Source organism: Erinaceus europaeus, chromosome 8 (assembly GCF_950295315.1).
Source record: "Erinaceus europaeus chromosome 8, mEriEur2.1, whole genome shotgun sequence".
Classification (NCBI taxonomy): Eukaryota; Metazoa; Chordata; class Mammalia; order Eulipotyphla; family Erinaceidae; genus Erinaceus; species Erinaceus europaeus.
This window is the reverse complement of record NC_080169.1, coordinates 39,060,042-39,080,662: the sequence shown is the minus strand read 5'-3', so window position 1 is coordinate 39,080,662 and position 20,621 is coordinate 39,060,042. Positions and strand designations below refer to the sequence as shown.

The 20,621-nt window shown below is 36.6% G+C and overlaps 1 protein-coding gene across 7 annotated transcripts in view; it reads right to left on the bottom strand.

Annotated features, from left to right (window-relative positions):
• The window catches only part of DGKB (diacylglycerol kinase beta), a 918,246-nt gene that overhangs the window by 243,035 nt on the left and 654,590 nt on the right, over nucleotides 1-20,621 (bottom strand). For all 7 annotated transcript variants that reach the window (XM_060196157.1, XM_060196152.1, XM_060196155.1 and 4 more), the window contains one exon: nucleotides 8,729-8,819. In XM_060196157.1, the coding sequence (XP_060052140.1) occupies nucleotides 8,729-8,819 (91 nt within the window). The remainder of the gene's footprint in view (nucleotides 1-8,728; nucleotides 8,820-20,621) is intronic.

The window sequence follows — 20,621 nt, the reverse complement described above, 5'->3', positions numbered from 1 at the left end:
CAACAGTTAAAGGAGGCAACCATCACTAAGCTGGCCCTGAAAGAGGTTCTAAAAGGCCTCTTATAAATGAGAACATCAAATAGTACTTGTAATATATCAGAGCAAACAAATTTTTTTTAGAACAATGGCACTACAAAAATTAAATCCATAATATCAATAAATGTCAGTGGCTTAAACTCACCCATCAAAAGGCACAGGGTGGGGGGATGGATCAGAAAACATAACCCAACCATATGCTGCTTGCAAGAATCCCATCTATCACAACAAGATAAACACAGACTTAAAGTGAAAGGATGGAAAACTATCATACAGGCTAACAGACCACAAAAAAGGGCAGTAACAGCCATTCTCATCTCAGACACGATAGATTCTAAATTAAATAAAGTAATAAAAGATAGGCAAGGATATCACATAATGATTAGAGGATCAATCAGCCAAGAAGACTTAACAATTATTAACATATATGCAAAAAAGAGGGACCATCTAAATACATTAAGCATCTACTGAAAGAATGTCAAAAATACATCAATAGTAATACAATAATAGTGGGAGACTTCAATACCCCACTCTCACACTTAGACAGATCAACAAAGCAGAGAACCAATAAAGATACAAGAGATTTGAATGAAGAGATGGACAGACTAGACCTCTTGGAATTTTCAGACTCCTCCACCCCAAAAAACTGGAATACACCTTCCATTCAAATCCACATAACACATACTCAAGGATAGAATACATGTTAGGCCACAAAGACAGCATCAATAAATTCAAAAGCATTGACATAATCCCAAGTATCTTCTCAGACCACAGTGGAGTAAAACTAACATTTAACAACAAACAGAAAATTATTAAAAGACACAGAATTTGGAAACTAGACAACATGCTACTTAAGAACCACTGGGTCAGAGACTCACTCAAGCAGGAAATTCAAATGTTCCTGGAAACTAATGAAAATGAAGACACAACCTATCAAAATATTTGGGACACAGCTAAAGCAGTACTGAGAGGGAAACTTATAGCCATACAATCACATATTAAACACCAAGAAGAATCTCAAATGAACGACCTTACTGCACACCTCAAGGACTTAGAGGAAGAGGAACAAAGGAACCCTAAAGCAACCAGAAGGACAGAAATCACTAAAGTTAGAGCAGAAATAAATAATATCAAAATTAAAAGAAACATACAAAAGATCAATGAAGCCAAATGTTGGTTCTTTGAAAGATTAAACAAAATTGACAAACCCCTAGCCAGACTCACCAAACAAAAAAGAGAGAAGACTCAAATTAATAGAATTGTAAACGATGCAGGAGATATCACGACTGACACCAAGAAATCCTGAGAATCCTGCGAAACTTCTATAAAGAACTATATGCCACCAATGTAGAGAATCTGGAAGGAATGGAACAATTCCTAGAAACATATGCCCTTCAAAAACTGAACCAAGAAGAACTACAAAATGTACATACACCAATCACAGACTAAGAAATTGAAACCGTTTTTAATAATCTCCCCAACAACAAAAGTCTTGGACCAGATGGCTTCACAAACGAATTCTACAAAACTTTCAGGAAACAGTTAATACCCATACTTGTTAAGCTATTCCATAAGATTGAAGAAACAGGAATACTCCCTTCCACTTTCTTTGAAGCCAACATCACCCTGATACCAAAAGCTGATAGGGACAGACCAATATCTCTGATGAACATAGATGCCAAAATATTAAACAAGATCTTGGCCAACCAGATACAGCAACATATCAAAAAGATTGTTCATCATGACCAAGTGGAATTCATCCCAGGAATGCAAGGCTGGTTCAACATCCGTAAGTCAATCAATGTCATTCACCACATCAATAAAAGCAAAGCCAAAACCGCATGATTATCTCAATAGATGCAGAGAAAGCCTTTGACAAACCCAACACCCGTTCATGCTCAAAACTGTACAAAAAATGGGACTAATGGGAAATTCTTCAAGATAGTGGAGTCTATATATAGCACACCTACAGCCAACATCATACTCAATGGACAGAAGCTGAAAGCATTCCCTCTCAGATTAGGGACTAGACAGGACTGTCCACTGTCACCATTACTCTTCAACATAGTATTGGAAGTTCTTGCCATAGCAATCAGGCAAGAGAAAGGAATCAAAGGAATACAGATTGGAAGGGAAGAAGTCAAGCTCTCACTATTTGCAGATGATATGATAGTATACATATAAAGACCTAAAGAATCCAGCAGAAAATTACTGGAAGTTATTAGGCAATATAGCAAGGTATCAGGCTACAAAATCAATGTACAAAAATCAGTGGCATTTCTTTATGCAAACCGTAAATCTGAAGAATAAGACGTCCAGAAATAACTCCCATTTACCGTTTAAGCCAAATCAATAAAATACCTAGGAATAAAGTTGACAAAGAAGTGAAAGACTTATATTCTGAAAACTATGAGTTGCTACTCAAGGAAAAAGAAACTGATACCAAGAAATGGAAAGATATCCCATGCTCATGGATTGGAAGAATAAATATCATCAAAATGAATATTCTCCCCAGAGCCATATACAAATTTAATGCAATACCCATCAAAGTTTCACCAAGCTTCTTAAAGAGAATAGAACAAATACTACAATCATTTATCTGGAACACGAAAACACCTAGAATTGCCAAAACCATCTTGAGGAAAAGAAACCGAAATGGAGGCATCACACTCCCAGACCTTAAACTATATTATAAAGGCATCATCATCAAAACAGCATGGTACTGGAAAAAAAATACGCACACAGACTAGGGGAACAGAATTGAAAGCACAGAAATAAATCCCAACACCTATGGGCATCTAATCTTTGATAAGGGGGCCCATAGGATTAAATGGAAAAAGGAGGCTATCTTCAATAAATGGTGCTGGGAAAACTGGGTAGTAACATGCAGAAGAATGAAATTGAACCACTTTATCTCACCAGAAACAAAAATCAACTCCAAATGGATCAAAGACCTGGATGTTAGACCAGAAACAATCAAATACTTAGAGGAAAACATTGGTAAAGCAGTTTCCCACCTACACCTCAAGGACATCTTTGATGAATCAAACCCAATTGCAAGGAAGACTAAAGCAGAAACAAACCAATGGGACTACATGAAATTGAAAAGCTTCTGCACATCCAAAGAAACTTTTAAACAAGCAGAGAGACCCCTTACAGAATGGGAGAAGATCTCCACATGCCAGACATCAGACAAGAAACTAATCACGAAAATATATAATGAACTCAGCAAACTTAGCACCCAAAAAGCAAATGACCCCATCCAAAAATGGGCAGAGGATATGAACAAAATATTCACCTCTAAGGAGATCCAAAAGGCTAACAAACATATGAAAAACTGCTCTAGGTCACTGATTGTCAGAGAAATGCAAATTAAGACAACACTGAGATACCACCTCACTCCTGTAAAAATGGCATACATCAAAATGGACAGCAGCAACAAATGCTGGAGAGGATGTGGGGACAGAGGAACCCTTTTACATTGCTGGTGGGAATGTAAATTGGTCCAGCCTCTGTGGAGAGCAGTCTGGAAAACTCTCAGAAGGCTAGACATGGACCTTCCATATGATCCAGTAATTCCTCTCCTGGGCATATACCCCAAGGACTCCATAACACCCAACCAAAAAGAGGTGTGTACTCCTATGTTCATAGCAGCACAATTCATAATAGCTAAAACCTGGAAGCAATCCAGGTGCCCAACAACAGATGAGTGGCTGAGAAAGCTGTGGTATATATACACAATGGAATACTATGCAGCTATCAAGAACAATGAACCCACCTTCTCTGACCCATCTTGGACAGAGCTAGAAGTAATTATGTTAAGTGAACTAAGTCAGAAAGATAAAGATGAGTATGGGATGATCCCAATTATCAACAGAAGTTGAGTAAGAAGATCTGAAAGGGAAACTAAAAGCAGGACCTGATCAAATTGTAAGTAGGGCACCAAAGTAAAAACCCTGTGTTGAGAGGTAGACATGCAGCTTCCTGGGCCAGTAGGGGGTGGGAGTGGGTGGGAGGGATAGGTCACAGTCCTATGGTTATGGGAATGGTGTTTATGTACACTCCTAGTAAAATGTAGACATATAAATCTATATAAATAGATTTATATGTCTACATATTTATAAATATAGTAGTTAATTAATATGAGGGGGAAAATCAGTTGTATGTCTCAAAGTTTCTCAAAACACAAACTGAATCTTTTTAATATATAGGCTGTGTATTTGATATGCAGACTCTCTCAAAAGCCTAGACAAAGTAGATTAGAACCTTCCAATAGCACAGCTATATACAAGATACTGGATACTGTACAGAAAACCATAACAAAAGGACTTTTCAAAGTTAACCCAATTAACAAATAATTTGATGATAACATTAACTATCGATTGTCTTTTTGAACCCTAAGACAGCAGGAACCTCACATCTCCACTATAGCGCCCCTACTTCCCCCAGTCCTAGAACCCTTGGATAGGGCCCACTTTCCCGTATGTGTCTCCCAATCCATACCAAATAATATTGCATCCGCCAATCACAACCTAATCAACACAATGATTGCCACCTCAACATGCTTCAGCTCTGACTGTGTCCAGAGACTTCAGGTGTGGAGTGACAGTCCTTCAGCTTCATTACTCGGGTGAGACCTTTCCTTTTATAGTACACTCTAATTTCATCTCAGGTGGTTCACTTTCTAACAAAGTCCCATAACCTAGATATACACCAGTTTCTGTGAGAGAGATCTTATGTTCACACGTATCCATAAACTACTGCAAAATATATACCTGAAAGCAGAAGTATACTAGAGTTTGTAGTGAGTACCTCCCTAACACTTCCTCTCCACTATTCCAAGCTTGGGATCCATGATTGCTCAACAATTTGTTTGGTTTAATATGTTAACTCTCTTTTCATTCACCAGGTTCCGGATGCCACCAGCATGCTGGCCAGGCTTCCCTGGATTGAAGACCCCACCAACGTGTCCTGGAGCTCAGCTTCCCCAGCGACACACCCTACTAGGGAAAGAGAGAGGCAGACTGTGAGTATGGACCCACCAGTCAACGCCCATGTTCAGCGGGGAAACAATTACAGAAGCCGGACCTTCTACCTTCTGCAACCCTCAATGACCCTGGGTCCATGCTCCCAGAGGGATAGAGAATGGGAAAGCTATCAGGGGAGGGGGTGGGTTATGGAGATTCGGTGGTGGGAATTGTGTGGAGTTGTACCCCTCCTACCTTATGGTTTTGTTCATTAATCCTTTCTTAAATAAAAAATTAAAAAAAAACACAAGAATATGAAAGAACATGCTCATGGTCAGAAGAGTTAACATCATAAAAATAACCATTCAATCAGAAGTCATAGACAGATTTGATGCAACCCTATTATGGTTTCTTTTTTTTTTTTTTTTTGAGTGAACAGAATAAAAGAGAACCAGAAAATACCTAGGATAACAAAAACAATAAAAAGGTTGAGACTAAAAACAACAAGGGCAACAAAAAGAGAAAAATAAATTTTAAAAAATTTAAAAAAGGATGAGACTAGACACATCATATTTCCTGACCTTAAATTATGCTACAGCGTGATTATAATCAAAGCTGTCTGATACTAGAATAAAAATAGATACACAATATAGTGGAATAAACTGAAAACTCATTTTGGACTATTGCCTTTTGACAATGTGGCTCAAAATATTAAGTGAAGAAGGAAGAGTCTTTTCAACAAATAATACTGAGAAACTTGGACTGCAACAAGCAGACAAGTGAAACAGATCCAGCACATTTCACATTACACAAACTTAAATTCATATGGAACAAATACATAGATATTAGAATAGAAGCAATTAAATATGGAGAAGAAAACCTTGGCAAGCACCCTCACAATGTCTGCACTGTAAATTTCTTCAGATAATTCAAGTCAAATAGCAAGGGCAGCAAAAACAAAAGTAAATCAAAAGTACTAAATTAAATGTATGAAAAAATTTTTGAACAGCAGAGGAAACCACCACCAAAACAGAAAGAGGCCCCACAGAATGAGAGAAGATTTTTACCTGCCATCAGATAAAAAACTAATAAGTATAATAATTATAAAATTTCACTAAAGTCAGCAACAAAAGGAAACAAACCACAAAATTCATTCAAAAATTATGAGATTGCATGAACAGAATCTTCATATCCACAGGATTAACAGACATGAAAAATTTTCCAAGACACTGGTTATCAGAAAAACGCAAATAAAAACTACAAAAAGATGCTACTTTACCCCTGTGAAAATATTATATATCCAAGAGGATAAAACATATGCTGGTAAAAATGAAGGGTCGGGAAAGGAACTCTGCTACGCTACTGATAGGAATATAATTGGTCCAGCTACTGTAGAATACAGTCTGTAGATTTCTCAATATACTAGAAATAGGCCTACCCTGCAGTCCAGTAATTTCTCTCCTGAGAATGTATGTACAGTAAGCAAAAAAAGAGATCATATGCAAAGATATCTATATACAACTATACATAGAGGCACAGTTTGTAAGAGCTCAAACTTAGAAGCAACATAGATGTCCAACAACAGATTATTAGTTATTAATTCTAATATATACTATTTACAAGCCTTGATCCACACTTGCAGGAGGAAATCTTCACAAGCTGTGGAGTAGTGCTGTAGATGTCTCTTTTTTTCTACTCTTCTCTACCCCCATCCCCACCCTCAATTTTTCTCTATCCTATCAAATAAAAGAAAGGGAAAAAGTAAAAGAGACAAAAAAAAAATGGTTTCCAGGACCAGAGGATTCTCTATGGAAACCTGGATCTCTGGTGGCAAGAAAAAGAGAGAAAGAGAAAGAAATAAAAACAGTGAGAAAGAAGGAAGGAAAGAAGGAAGGAAGGAAGAAAGGAAGGAAGAAAGGAAGGAAGGAAGGAAAGTAAAAAAGAAGAAAGGTAGGTAATTGTGGTATAAAGTGAAGTTGGACTGTGTGGGTTGCATTGCAGCAAAGTAGTAACTCCAGCCAAGAAGAACAGAGAGAATAAAGAGGGTGTTTGGATTCTGGCTCATGATGATAGAAAAGGCCCTAAGTTGATGATAGGTGTTCTACAAATAGCTATCACAGAAAGATGAAAAATTGAATCCATGTGTCAACAACTGCACTGGAAGTCATTAAAGGCCTGATAAAATGATAAAAATAAATGAAGTTGTGGGCTAGGGAGACAGTATAATGATTATGTAAATGATTTTATGCCTGAGGCTCAAAGGGCCTAGATTCAGTCCCCAGCACAACCATAAACCAGAGCTGAGCAGTACTCTGGTCTTCCTTTCTCATTGAAATAAAATAAATAAATAGAAACAGCATTGTGGTTAGTATACATAATGGAATAACACTGGGTTGTTAAAAATGATGTAGTTATTTATCTCCCATGCCTTATTTGAATGAAACTTGAAATCATGTTATGTAAGATAAAACAAAAAGAGGAAAATCACCAAAATTCTCTCACTTATAGGTAGAACTTCAGAAAACAAACATAAGATAAAAATCTGGACTAGATATGGTGTATTGCATTAAAGCAAATGACTTAGGGAGAAGAGGATTATAGTCAGGTAGGGGATACTTTTGGGGTTTTTGTAAAGGATGGTGGTTAAAGACCTAAACCTGAGGTGAGAGTGGTTTGTAGACTGGGGAAATGAGAAATTGTTCCCATACTTCAAGTATGTTACTGTGAACCATTATCCTCTATGATTGAATTATTTGGGGAAAAAAAGATGATATTGTTAAGTACTAAGCCATTTACCAATTTTATCATTAGTCATTAATTAGAATATAGAATAATGGAAAACTTTGATTAGCCATTATGATCCTCTGTGGTCCATAACTTATCAAACTTATTCCCTAAATTTATACCATGAGGTTTCAGTAGACAAGTATGAATTTATGAATTTATTTTTTCAACTGTTAATATTTTTCAGCTATTATCAGCTAATTATGCATTTTTCTATTATTCTCTTCTTTTTATTCACCTTTGCCATCTGTGAAAATAAACCATTTTAACCCATAAAATCTCTCAGTAGAAATGTTTTTTAATAACAATATTTTTTTTAATAACCCATCTGTAAAATTTTACTTCTAGAGTGTCTACATTTGATAGACCTATTTTCTCCAAGTCATTTTTAAAGTATAGCTTTTCATACTATCTGTGCTCTCTTTCTTGGCATTTCCAATTTCTGTAAATGTAATGGGGAAATGGCAAACTTGGGAACTGCAAAAATCTAGTTAATGAATCAGAATGGAAAGGAAAAGTATATATTTTTAACCTTTATTCATGAAAGTAAGTACAATTTTAGTGAACTGTGTTTTAAAGGTTATAAGATATTGAGACCTGAAAATAATATTTTTATGTATCTTGGAACATTTTTCTCTTTACCTAGCTTCATCTTACACTTTTTTTATCCATTATACCCAGGAAATTCTCCACTGATTTCAAAAGCTGTTTCACCTCTTATTTTTCATACTGTATTAAAGTGATTCATGCCAAACTTAACTTTGTACTAGTATTTCAAGTAGTGTTAGATTCATAATGTGTGACAGAAATGGCATTTTAGAGTACTGGGGAGAATTAGGTAGATTTCCTTAGATATAACATATTCTATACCATTGCAAACACATTAATAGCCAAATGCAAACCACTTTACAGCATTATTAAAGAGAGTTAATTTCTCTTACTTCTATTTCCACAGATTCATGTAGTTTCTTGCAGGTAGCTGAGAAAGTTTCAGATGTGCCAAACTCAAAATACCAAAATTTGTTTTTCATTCTGCAAAAGAAAAATATGAAGCAGTTTAGGCAATTACCTACAACAGGAGAGATTTGTTATAACAGGGAGACTGCCTTGTTTCATAAGTAGTAGAAATGTTAGAAGAGACATACCATAATTACGAGACCAAGTAATAAATGGTCACATAATTTTCAAAAATTAAATGTTGCTGTCAAATTCTAAGATTGCCCTTGAGGAAATTATAGGAATGTGTTTATCTGACAAATTCACATATATCTATGTTTATATATCTATGTATATTGGTTGCTTACATTAAAATAGTTTATTGCTTGATTATAAGGTTATTTTAAAATGGTGACTTTAGATTATCTACTCTGCAACCAAAGAGAAAAATATCAGCTTTTCAATAGAAAAGATATTAATCTTGTACTAATTTTAGAAGCTTATGTATTAGGAATTTGCATAATTGGATATCACATTAAATAGAAAAAATATTTATTATTCATAAAGATAAAATGTAGTAACTAGGATAACCATTATTTTTAAATTTTCTCTTTTTCATGAACAACAGTAGAGCACTATGATACAGCACAGTAGAACTAAAGAAGTAATACTAATATTTTACCAATATAGAAAGTTATAAAGAAAATATAGTGTAAAATATTTCAGCAGTAAATCTGAATGTTAAGATGCTCACATTTTATTTTCTTCCAAGATGTATTAATCAAAATTTTTATTCTTATTGCTGGATAATTAATTTTATGATCAAATAATGTAATTCTATAAAGACTGACTAGATTTTTACATTACTTGCTATTGGATTAAAAAAATCCTCATAAAAAATCCTTTTTAAAATTATACATGTTCTAATAATTTATCAAGTCCTCAATTAGAAAATAATATAGGTCATATGAGAGTCATGCTTCTACACAATAAATCAAAACAGAAATAAATTGTTATGCATTAAAATATATTTATCACATAAAATAATCTTGACTTATGTCAATATATATCGATATTTGATTTTCACATTCAAATATTAAAAATTCTAACAACTGAAAATATACTTAGAAAGGTTATTACTACTTCTTACTTTATTCATCCTCATTAATTTATACTGACTATTATTAGTTACAACAACTCACTACATTTTTTTTTAATTTCTTTATTGGGGAATTAATGTTTTACATTTGACAGTAAATACAATAGCTTGTACATGCATAACACTTCCCAGTTTTCCATATAACAATTCACTACATTATTAAAGCTAATACAGTGCTTATAAAGAAAGCTCACTAGTGTGAAACTAGAAATTACTAGAGTGATTTATCTATATTCACTACAACTTTCAAGGATGGATCTGCCAACAAAATTTTCATAAGCTCTTTTATCAGTATCTATATTTAGAGAGTAAACTGAATCTCAAGTTTCATAGGATTTTGGCACCATAGATTCTTATTCTTTTCTAGATAATATTTTCCTTAAGTTATTGACTGATTCTCTCTCTCTCTCTCTCTCTCTCTCTCTCTATATATATATATATATATATATATATACATATATATATTATATATGGCATAGACAATAATTAACACGAGTATCTATTATCCTGGGCCTACATAAAATATTAAACCAATACATATCAACTTATCAAACTGTTTTTTAAAAATTCACACAGTTAGTAAATTTATATTAAATAAAACTGATTATTTATTCTGTTGACGAATATATCATTCAATAAATTAAATGACAAAAAAAGAGGTCTAGAGGAGACACAAGACAACCAGAACATAATGATTACTGTACATAGGATTATTTGGCATCATCTTTCTTTCTTCAGCAAGTTTTACATAATAAATAATCCAGAATATTTTAAATAAAAATAATCCAGAATGTCCTGGATTCATTCATTCATTTAACCATTTAGTCATTAAACAAATGTTTAGTAGAATTTTCACTTCTATATGCTAGGTTAAGTCATAAAATTGTAATGCAATTAACGTATCTCCAAGGAGATCAAAATGTTTAGATTTGGAACATATGGAATAATAATTTAAAAGTGCGTCCTGGAGCTCTGCTTCCCCAGAGACTCACCTTACTAGGGAAAGAGAGAGGCAGACTGGGAGTATGGACCGACCAATCAACGTCCATGTTCAACAGGGAAGCAATTAAAGAAGCCAGACCTCCCACCTTCTGCAACCCACAACAACCCTGGGTCCATGCTCCCAGAGAGATAGAGAATGGGAAAGCTATTGGGGAGGGGATAGGATATGGAGATTGGGTGGTGGGAATTGTGTGGAATTGTACCCCCCCAACCTATGATTTTGTTAATGTCTCCTTTCTTAAATAAATAAATAAATTTTTAAAAAGTGTATTCTATAAATTAAATATGAGCAAAGAATTATAGAAATGCTTATCATTTAATGAACTATGTTTGTTTAAAGGATTCCAGAAAGCTTTACAAGATGTGATATTAAAATTAATAAGTAGACAACACTCAACAGGAAGATGAGACAAGCTCAGGGTTTTTCAGGATTGAAAGATAATTTAAGAGAATACTGAATCTAGCTAACAAGGATCTGTTTCAGAATGTGTATGCCTAAATAAGGGTTCTGGAGTTGCACTATATATTGAAAGGACAGTTACAGGTGTTTTGGGCAAGTAGAGTGCCATGGTCATTTTTGATACATAGGCAACAAACATCTAGCAGAAATGAATTAGAGGGGGATGTTGAAATGCTGGTGTTATGGAGGAATTGAGGGTATTGTAATAGTCCAAATATAAGTAATTTCAGGTCATAAACAAGTGGTAAGGAATGTGATACAGGTTTAATTCTAGAGACATAAATGAGGAGAATTAATAGGAACTAATGGTGTTAGTTTTTTTGCCATACTGAGTGAGAATGGATATGGGAAAACCAGAAGAATATTCCAGCAAAAGAAGGATCATGAGTTTATGTGAATTGTTTATATGAACAAAGTATATTGTGTTACAGTTGAAATGTTATGAGTTGTGTATGATTTTTCATTGTATATAGTTATTGTCTATATTTGTTCATTCTATACATTAAAGTTTTTCATAGTCCCTCTAGAATGTTGAGAAGCTTTCATCAGATAGGGAGGGTATATTAGAAAAAAAATCACAAAGAGCAGAAATACAGAGAATTTACATTCAGCCTTTATTCACCATATTAGTTAGCATTGCTGCTCATGTGCATGACTGCTTTAAATTCTCCATTATTACAACCATTTTATGTTTCACTTAGATAAATATATGGGGGTAATAAAAACACATAGATTCAGATTCTACGTGACAAATTAAAAGCTGTTAAATTTTATTTTTTCAACTAAACTGATCTTTGGTTGTAGAAATGCAAAAAGTTACACATTTAAGCATTTAGGTTGCTATTGTACGGTTTGCAGTAGAAGGAGATCCAAATATTCATACAAATTTGTAGATGATAACATATCATTTTAGAATTTGAGAAATAGGTGAGTGAACACTTAAACTTACCATGAAATGTTCATACCAAAATCAAACGCATTGTGTTACTAGATTTTGTGATTGCAGGTATGATATCTTACAAAAAGTTTTTCATGCTATCATGATTCATATCATTAATATATCTATCCCCATTTCAATTAATTTAATTGTAAGTTTATTGTTTTTGGCTAAACATTTAAAGCCCTTGTGTATAAGGTATTTAGGTGGAAAAACAATGAATTAGTTCCCATTTATCAGGCATTTTCTTACTTAACAGTAAATTGCTTCTTTTATATATTCTCAGGAGAAAGTGATCTATCACAGATTTTATTCACACAAAAGTATCTTATCATGATGTTATTTAAATAACATTTATTTCCCCAGGTTATGATTGTTCAAATCAATGATATAATTTCTTGAAATATCTGATTCCTGGACTTTTTTCTTTCTTAGTTGACTTTGACTTTTTGTTTGCTAATTTATATTATATCAGCAAACACAAGCCAACATAAAGGAGTAAAATATGAATTACTGTTGCATTTCCCAAAATTAATACCCAAGAACCTAATTAGACTGAAGTTAATTTCTAACAACAATGTATCATAGAGAGGAACAAAAATGCCTCATTTATCTTAACATACAGAACACAAAAATCACAAATGTACAGAAAGTTTTAATTCAAATTACTCTTAAATTAAAGGTCAGCATTTTCTTTCGCAGACATGTACCTGTTATTATTTGTACAATTAGTGATTATATAGGAGATATAAGAAGACTAATATGTATAAAACTAAAAAAATCTACAAGATATTTGAAACATTTATGAGACACTTTGAATCAAGCAATTCTATCTACAGTGTATGGATAACATATTTAAGAAAATAAAATCATTTTTATCTTTGTTCTTTAAATGAAATAAAAAATCACAATGTCTTAAGTAACTTGGTTAAAATAGATTAGCATCAACATACTTTTTATTTACTCAGAAAGCTCTAAATTCTCATCTTTTACTGTTAGTTTTATTTTTCACTTTTTTTCTTATAAATGTGTTTTAGTGAATAGTGGTAGTACACTCAGTAGATTGCACATGTTACCCGAGGAAAGGACCCACGTTCAAGCCTCTAGTGTTCACCTGCAGTAGGGAAGCTTGAATGGAGAAGCAGTAAAACTCATTCTCCCCCATCTCTCTATTTGTCGTTGACTGTATCAGAACATATCAAATTTTTTTAAAGGGCCAGAAAGTAGCTTACTCCATAGAGCATGCACACCTCCATGTGCCAGGGTTCAAGCTCCTAGAATTCACCTGCAGGAAGGGAGGTTCAAAAGTGTGGTGATTAAATGCTTCAGATTTCTCTCTCTCTCCCACACAGACAGACCTCTTTCACTCTTCATTTCTCTATAACAAGAGGGAGAAGGAGGAGGAGAAGGAGGAGCAGGAGGAAGAGGAGGAGGAGGAGGAGGAGAAGAAGAAGAGGAAGCAGAAAAAGAAGAATTAAAAGAAGAAGTAGTAGTAATAGGAGGAGGAGGAGGAGGGGGAGGAGGAGGAGGGGAAGGAGGAGGAGGAGGAGGAGGAGGAGGAGGGATTTGTGAAATATCGTGGAGTCATCATGAAAGCAGGCATTAAGCTCCAGAAAAACTTTAGGTAGGAGAGAAGAGAAGAGAAAAGAAAAGAACAACAGAAGTTGAGTAAGAAGATCTGAAAGGGAAACTAAAAGCAGGACCTGACCAAATTGTAAGTAGGGCATTAAAGTAAAAACCTGGTGTTGAGGGGTAGACATGCAGCTTCCTGGGCCAGTGGGGGGTGGGAGTGTGTGGGAGGGATGGGTCACAGTCTTTTGGTTGTGGGAATGGTGTTTATGTACACTCCTAGTAAAATGTAGTCATATAAATCACTAGTTAATTATGAGAGGGGGAAAATTAATTGTATGTCTCAAAGTTTTTTAAAACACAGACTGAATCTCTTTAATATATAGGCTGTGTATTTGATATGCGGGCTCTCTAAAAAGCCGAGACCAAGTAGATCACAAGCAACCAATAGCACAGCTATATATAAGATACTGGGTACTGTACAGAAAACCCTAACAAAAAAACTTTTCAAAGTTAACCCAATTACCAAATAATGTGACGATAACATTAACGATTGTCTTTTTGAACCCTAAGACAGCAGGAACCTCACATCTCCACTATAGAGAGCCTCTACTTCCCCCAGTCCTGGAACCCTTGGATAGGGCCCACTTTCCCGTATGCCTCTCCCAATCCATATCAAATAATATTGCATCTGCCAATTGTAACCTAATCAACACAACGATTGCCACCTCAACATGCTTCAATTCAGACTGTGTCCAGAGACTTCAGGTGTGGAATGACAATCCTTCAGCTTCATTACTCGGGTAAAACCTTTCCTTTCATAGTATACTCTAATTCCATCTCAGGTGGTTCACTTTCTAACAAAGTCCCAGAACCTAGATATAGACCAGTTTCTGTGAGACAGAGCATATGTTAACACGTATCCATAAACTACTGCAAAATATATACCTGAAAGCAGAAGTACACTAGAGTTTGCAGTGAGTACCCCCCTAACACTTCTTCTCCACTATTCCAAGCTTTGGGTCCATGATTGCTTAATAATTTGTTTGGCTTTGTATGTTAACTCTCTTTTCAGTCACCAGGTTCCAGATGTCATCAGGATGCCGGCCAGGCTTCCCTGGACTGAAGACCCCACCAACGTGTCCTGGAGCTCCGCTTCCCCAGAGACCCACCCTACTAGGGAAAGAGAGAGGCAGACTGGGAGTATGGACCGACCAGTCAATGCCCATGTTCAGCGGGGAAGCAATTACAGGAGCCAGACCTTCCACCTTCCGCAACTCACAATGACCCTGGGTCCATACTCCCAGAGGGATAGAGAGTGGGAAAGCTATCAGGGGAGGGGGTGGGATATGGAGATTGGGTGGTGGGAATTATGTGGAGTTGTACCCCTCCTACCCTATGGTTTTGTTAATTAATCCTTTCTTAAATAAAAAAAAAGAAAAGAAAATGTTTCAATTATTATTCCACTTCAATAATGACAATAAAATCATTTTATCAGTAATACCAATATATCTAACAATTTAATAATTTTAGTTAATATGAAATTCAAATTGACTGTTGAGAATACATGAGAAATATGGCTTAGATTTTGATCTTGTCTAACAATATTTTTATAAGAAATGAGGCATTATTGACTTATAGCAACAGGAGAAGTGTTTAAAGTGCTACATTTATATCATCAAACCAATTCAGTTTTTTTTTTTTTTTTTTTTCATTGCCAAGAGACATTACATTAAACATTGGTCATAGTTCTATTTTCTCACTCCTAAACATAGTGAGGTATTACCTTTAAAGATACACCATGAGTCAAATAGAAGGGCCCCAGAGGGACTGATTTCATTAGTGGATGAGTAGTGTCTAAATGCTGCCATTCAGGAAAGAGGTGCTCAATGGGTAGTTACAGCAAACAGAATATTAGCAGAGCAACATGATATTTCTCTCTCATGCTCTCTCCTTTCTCCCTCAATAAAATAAACATTTTTAAAAGTTATATATCCAGAGTGTTGTTCTCTCTTTTTCTCTTGCTCTCTCACACCCTCACCCCCAGCCCCCTTTATCATTCTGTTTCATAAAGAAATTTTTAAACAAGATACAACTGGGAACATATCTATAGGTACGAAAATTTAATGTGGTGATCAAGGTGTACAGAACTGCTAGCACCCCAACCTTATTACAAATTCCACCAATAAGTTTACTTCAGGAGATAAGTAAAACTATTGATCAGGGGGTGGCTATTAAGTAGCCTTTTGGAGGACAGCCTACTTGTCACTAGCCACAGTGGTAGACGACATGTTAAAATTGCTATAGTAGCTATGTGCTGTAAGCTCAGACCAGTAGGGACTAAAATACTACACAGGCTCTAGTGTTACATACATATTGGCCCCGGGTCAGGTGGATGGAACAAAATAGCCAATTTTATCCAAAGAAATTTTTTTTCAAGAATGGGAGCTACTCACTGCCCTAACCAACACATACTCAAGCTTTGCCTGCAGAAACTTTAAGAGAAAAAGGGTGGCACAAAGAAAGAGACAGGACACCAAATCATTCATCATTATTGGAGTTTCAGCTGGTTCTGCCAACAGTGCAGTAATGTGGTGTATATTGGAAAGTTCAAACTGCTCTCACACGCTGTAGTGGTAATGGCCAGGATAACACAGATTGCAAATGAAGCAACTGGTTGTTATATCCCCTCAATCTACCTTTTGCCAATTGAAATTTCTTAGTACTCTCCTTTTCTCTCTTGGACTTCCTGTTTACTTGGTTTGCTGAATGTATGGAGCCAACTGATTATTAAAGACATATAAATTGTTTATTGTTAACATAGTTTATTTGATATTTAAGGAGCACCTACTTACTTTCAGAAGAGTAATTTTTTTTTTTGGTAGTAATTGCCACAGATTTACCATAAAAATAGTTCAGGATTTCTGTCCTGACACATAATTCCTAACAACTTGAATATAAATTAACTGTTAACTTTGTACATTAATCAGATATAAAACAACTATGTACATCAATCAACTATGAAAGGAATCAACATTATGAAACAAAATTTTACTGTTTAGTAGCTTTTTGTTTTTTGTTTTTTTTGCCTTCAAGGTTTCGCTGGGGCTCAGTGCTGGCACTACAGATTCACTGTTCCTGATGGCCATTTCCCCCGTTTTTGTTGTTAATGTTGTTGTTGGATAGGACAGATAGAAATTGAGAGAGGTAGGGAAGACAGAGATGGGTAGAGAGAGATAGACACCTGCAGACCTGCTTCACCGCTTGTGAAGTGACCTCACTCCCCTTGCAGGTAGGGAGCTAGAGGCTCAAACCCAGATACTTGCACTGGTCTCTGGGCTTCACACTATGTGCATTTAGTACACCACCACCTGGCTCTGTTTAGTGAATTTTTAATGAATAATATCTTAAATCACTGGAGAAAGCAGTTACAAAGATATAAGTTCAACATTTGAAAAAAAAGAGTACCCACATTTTTAATAAAGCACATATACTTTCATTGTGGAAAAGTCAATTAATACTTGGCTATTACTATCCACAGAGTCAAATGGACCAACCCTATGAACCAACAAATCTTATCCTGTGTGTATATTCTAATAAATCAAACACACCCATCCAAATACATCTATTATACCTACATTCGTAGCAACACAATTTGTGATACCCCAAACTTGGAAGCAAATTAGATATCCACAAACAGATGTATAACTAAGAAAAATGTAGCATATATATGTTGGTATGCTTCTAGTTCTGCTTCTGGGATCCCTTCTGTTACATTGCTTGACATTGTGGTCTATTTACATGGTCATTCTGTTACATTGGTTTGGTCTCACTCCCCCTGCCTCCGGAAGATTTTGGTTTGGTCCCTGCCTTTTCGCGCTTCTTGCTTCTCCCCGCCCCCTATCCTACATACTTTCTGGGTTCCTGATGCTGCCGCTGGGGGAGAAAGATGCAGGACACAATTGTGTGGTGATTAGATTAGATTAGATTTTTGAACCATTCGCTCGTGAATAAAGAAATACTGCTTCTCTGCTCAGCCGTGTGTCCCTGGTCATCTGTCTCCCGCCGCAAAGCTAGCCTGGCATAATGGCGCCCTGCACTCAATCGACATAATGGCACCACAACCTGGGACCTGACCTGCCCATCCCCCAGATAAGTGAAGACATTTGGCTACCTATCCACTATGAGCTGCTTTTCTACTTGTGAAGAGGTTTCCAAAGGCCTCTGCCCTTTCTTCATGAGACTGTTTCTCTGTTTCTGGAACACTTTGCTCTGGGCCACACTCTGGTTTCTGCTCGCTGCCACAGGGTGAGGGGCGGGACTCAGAGACGAGCTGCCACTGCCACCACCAGCACGGCTGCTGCAGCCTCGGGAGCCGGGAGCAGGGAGCAGGGTAGTGGACATGGCAGGCAGAGCTGCAGCCCATCCTGGCCCACGCCCCGGGGTGCCTCGGCCCGCGCCTTCTGCATGGCTGGCCCTCCCACCCTCATGCTATAAAGTCTGGGCAGATCCAGGACCACCCGGAGACTGTGGGCTCCCTGCTGGGACTGGGCCCCCTGGCTGAGATCCCCAGCTTGGCTCTGACGGCAGAGCAGCTAGAATACGTAGCCATCCATGCAGTGATCGCACCCTGCCACCTCCGGATAACGCACCCCCAAATAACTAAGACAATACAGATATAAATTCGTGTTTAAAATGACATGTCTTCGTAACAAAAGTTTTTCTCCTTGTGTATTGAAGACCATGCTTATGTGTGTGTTTGAAGTTTGGTAAACATTAACTTTAAGGTTAGAAATGTAACTTTAAGGCTATATTCTTACCAGGCAAAGTTAAATGAAAAAGGTTTTCAACATAATTCTCATAAAGGTAAAATTAACTTACATTTAAAGTCTGAGGTAAAAAATTAGTTAAAAATCAATATATTTTAACTAATTTGGTCTAAAAAAACCTGCTCACACCTAGAGTGTGTCTCCATCTTGTATGGGTGTAACAAAGGGTTGATATGTGAAGCTCTCAAATACCTTCTCAGTAACGAATGATAGATTGCACAATGGTTATGCCAATGATTCTCATGCCTGAGGTTTTTGACCATGGTTCTTCTGTTTACCTTTCCACATTTTATTGCTTAAACTTTAAACAACCTTAAAATCATACTAAAAAATATTTCCAATTAATGGAGTTATTCAGTTGTGGTAAACTTCTAACCTGCTACAAGTTTTGTTTCATAAGTAAGTGAATTGCAGCTGTCAAGTTCTCTACAGAAAAGCGGAATTCCAGCGGCTGACCTTCCTCATGCAACAATTTACCCCCCAGCAATTCTTCAGTGGACATCTGCTTTGAACTGGCACTTCTATCGGACTTACTGGTACAAAGCTCTACAGTAGTTGACTGATTGCAGCCAGCTGCCTTGGAACTCTATAGGCCATATGCTCCCTCCTTACTAGATAATGCTCACAGAGGCAGGAAACACGCATCGAGGCAAGAAAAGCCCACAGAGGCAGGAAATGTCCTTTAGCCTGATAAAGCCTTGCCCAGAGAGGCAAGAAATGCCCCCCTCAGTCCTTCTCTTGTTGTCACAATGGTTCTTGTTGCTTGCTTACTTGTTCCTCCATATTTGTGCCAGTTTCTTTTTTGAAAATGCCTGTACGATATAGGTTTCTGTTCACCCCACACTCCCGATACTATGGTCAATTAGTTAAAAGGAAAAGGGGGAATTGTTGGTATGCTTATAGTTCTGCTTCTGAGATTCCTACTGTTACATTGCTTGACATTGTGGTCTATTTACATGGCCATTTACATTGGTTTGGTCTCACTCCCCCTGCCCGGGAAATTTTGGTTTGGTCCCTGCCTTTTTGCGCTTCTTGCTTCTCCCTGCCCCCTATCCTACGTACTTCCTGGGTTCCTGATGCTGCTGCCAGGGGAGAAAGATGCAGGACAGAATTGTGTGGTGATTAGGTTAGATTAGTTTTTTGAACCGTTCTCTCATGAATAAAAAAATACTGCTTCTCTGCTCAGCCATGTGTCCCTGGTCATCTGTCTCCTGCTGCAAAGCTAGCCCGGCATAATGGTGCCCTGAACTCTGACAACATATATACACAATGGAATACTAATCAGCCAATTGATGAAATTAAAATAATAATTGGGGGCTAGGTGGTAGTGCAGAGGTTAATTGCACATGGCACTAAGCCAAGGACTGGCACAAATATCCTGGTTCAAGCCCCCGGATCCCTACCAGTGGGGGAGTCGCTTCACAGATGGTGAAACAGTTCTGCAGGTGTCTTTCTCTCACCTTCTCTGTCTTCCCTTCTTTCTCAACATTTCTCTCTGTCCTATCCAGCAATAATGACAGTAACAACATTAATAATATCAACAACAACAATGATAAACAACAAGGGCAACAAAAGGGAAAAAATAGCCTCCAGGAGCAGTGGATTCATGGAGGAGGCACTGAGCCCCAGAGATAACCCTGGAGGCTAAATAAATAAATAAATAAATAGGGCCAGGTGATGGCGCACCTGATTGAACGCAAGTGTTACAATGCACAAGGACCCAGATTCGAATTCCTGGTCCCCACCTGTAGGAGGACAGCTTCAGGAGTGGTGAAGCAGTGCTGCAGGTGTCTCTCTGTCTCTCTTCCTCTTTATTCCCCCCTTCCATCTTGATATCTGGCTGTCTCTATCCAATAAATAAAGATAATAAACAAACAAACAAATAAATAAGAGTGATAAAAGCCTATTTTTTGCTTCATGTTAGATGAAGCTTGAAGGAATA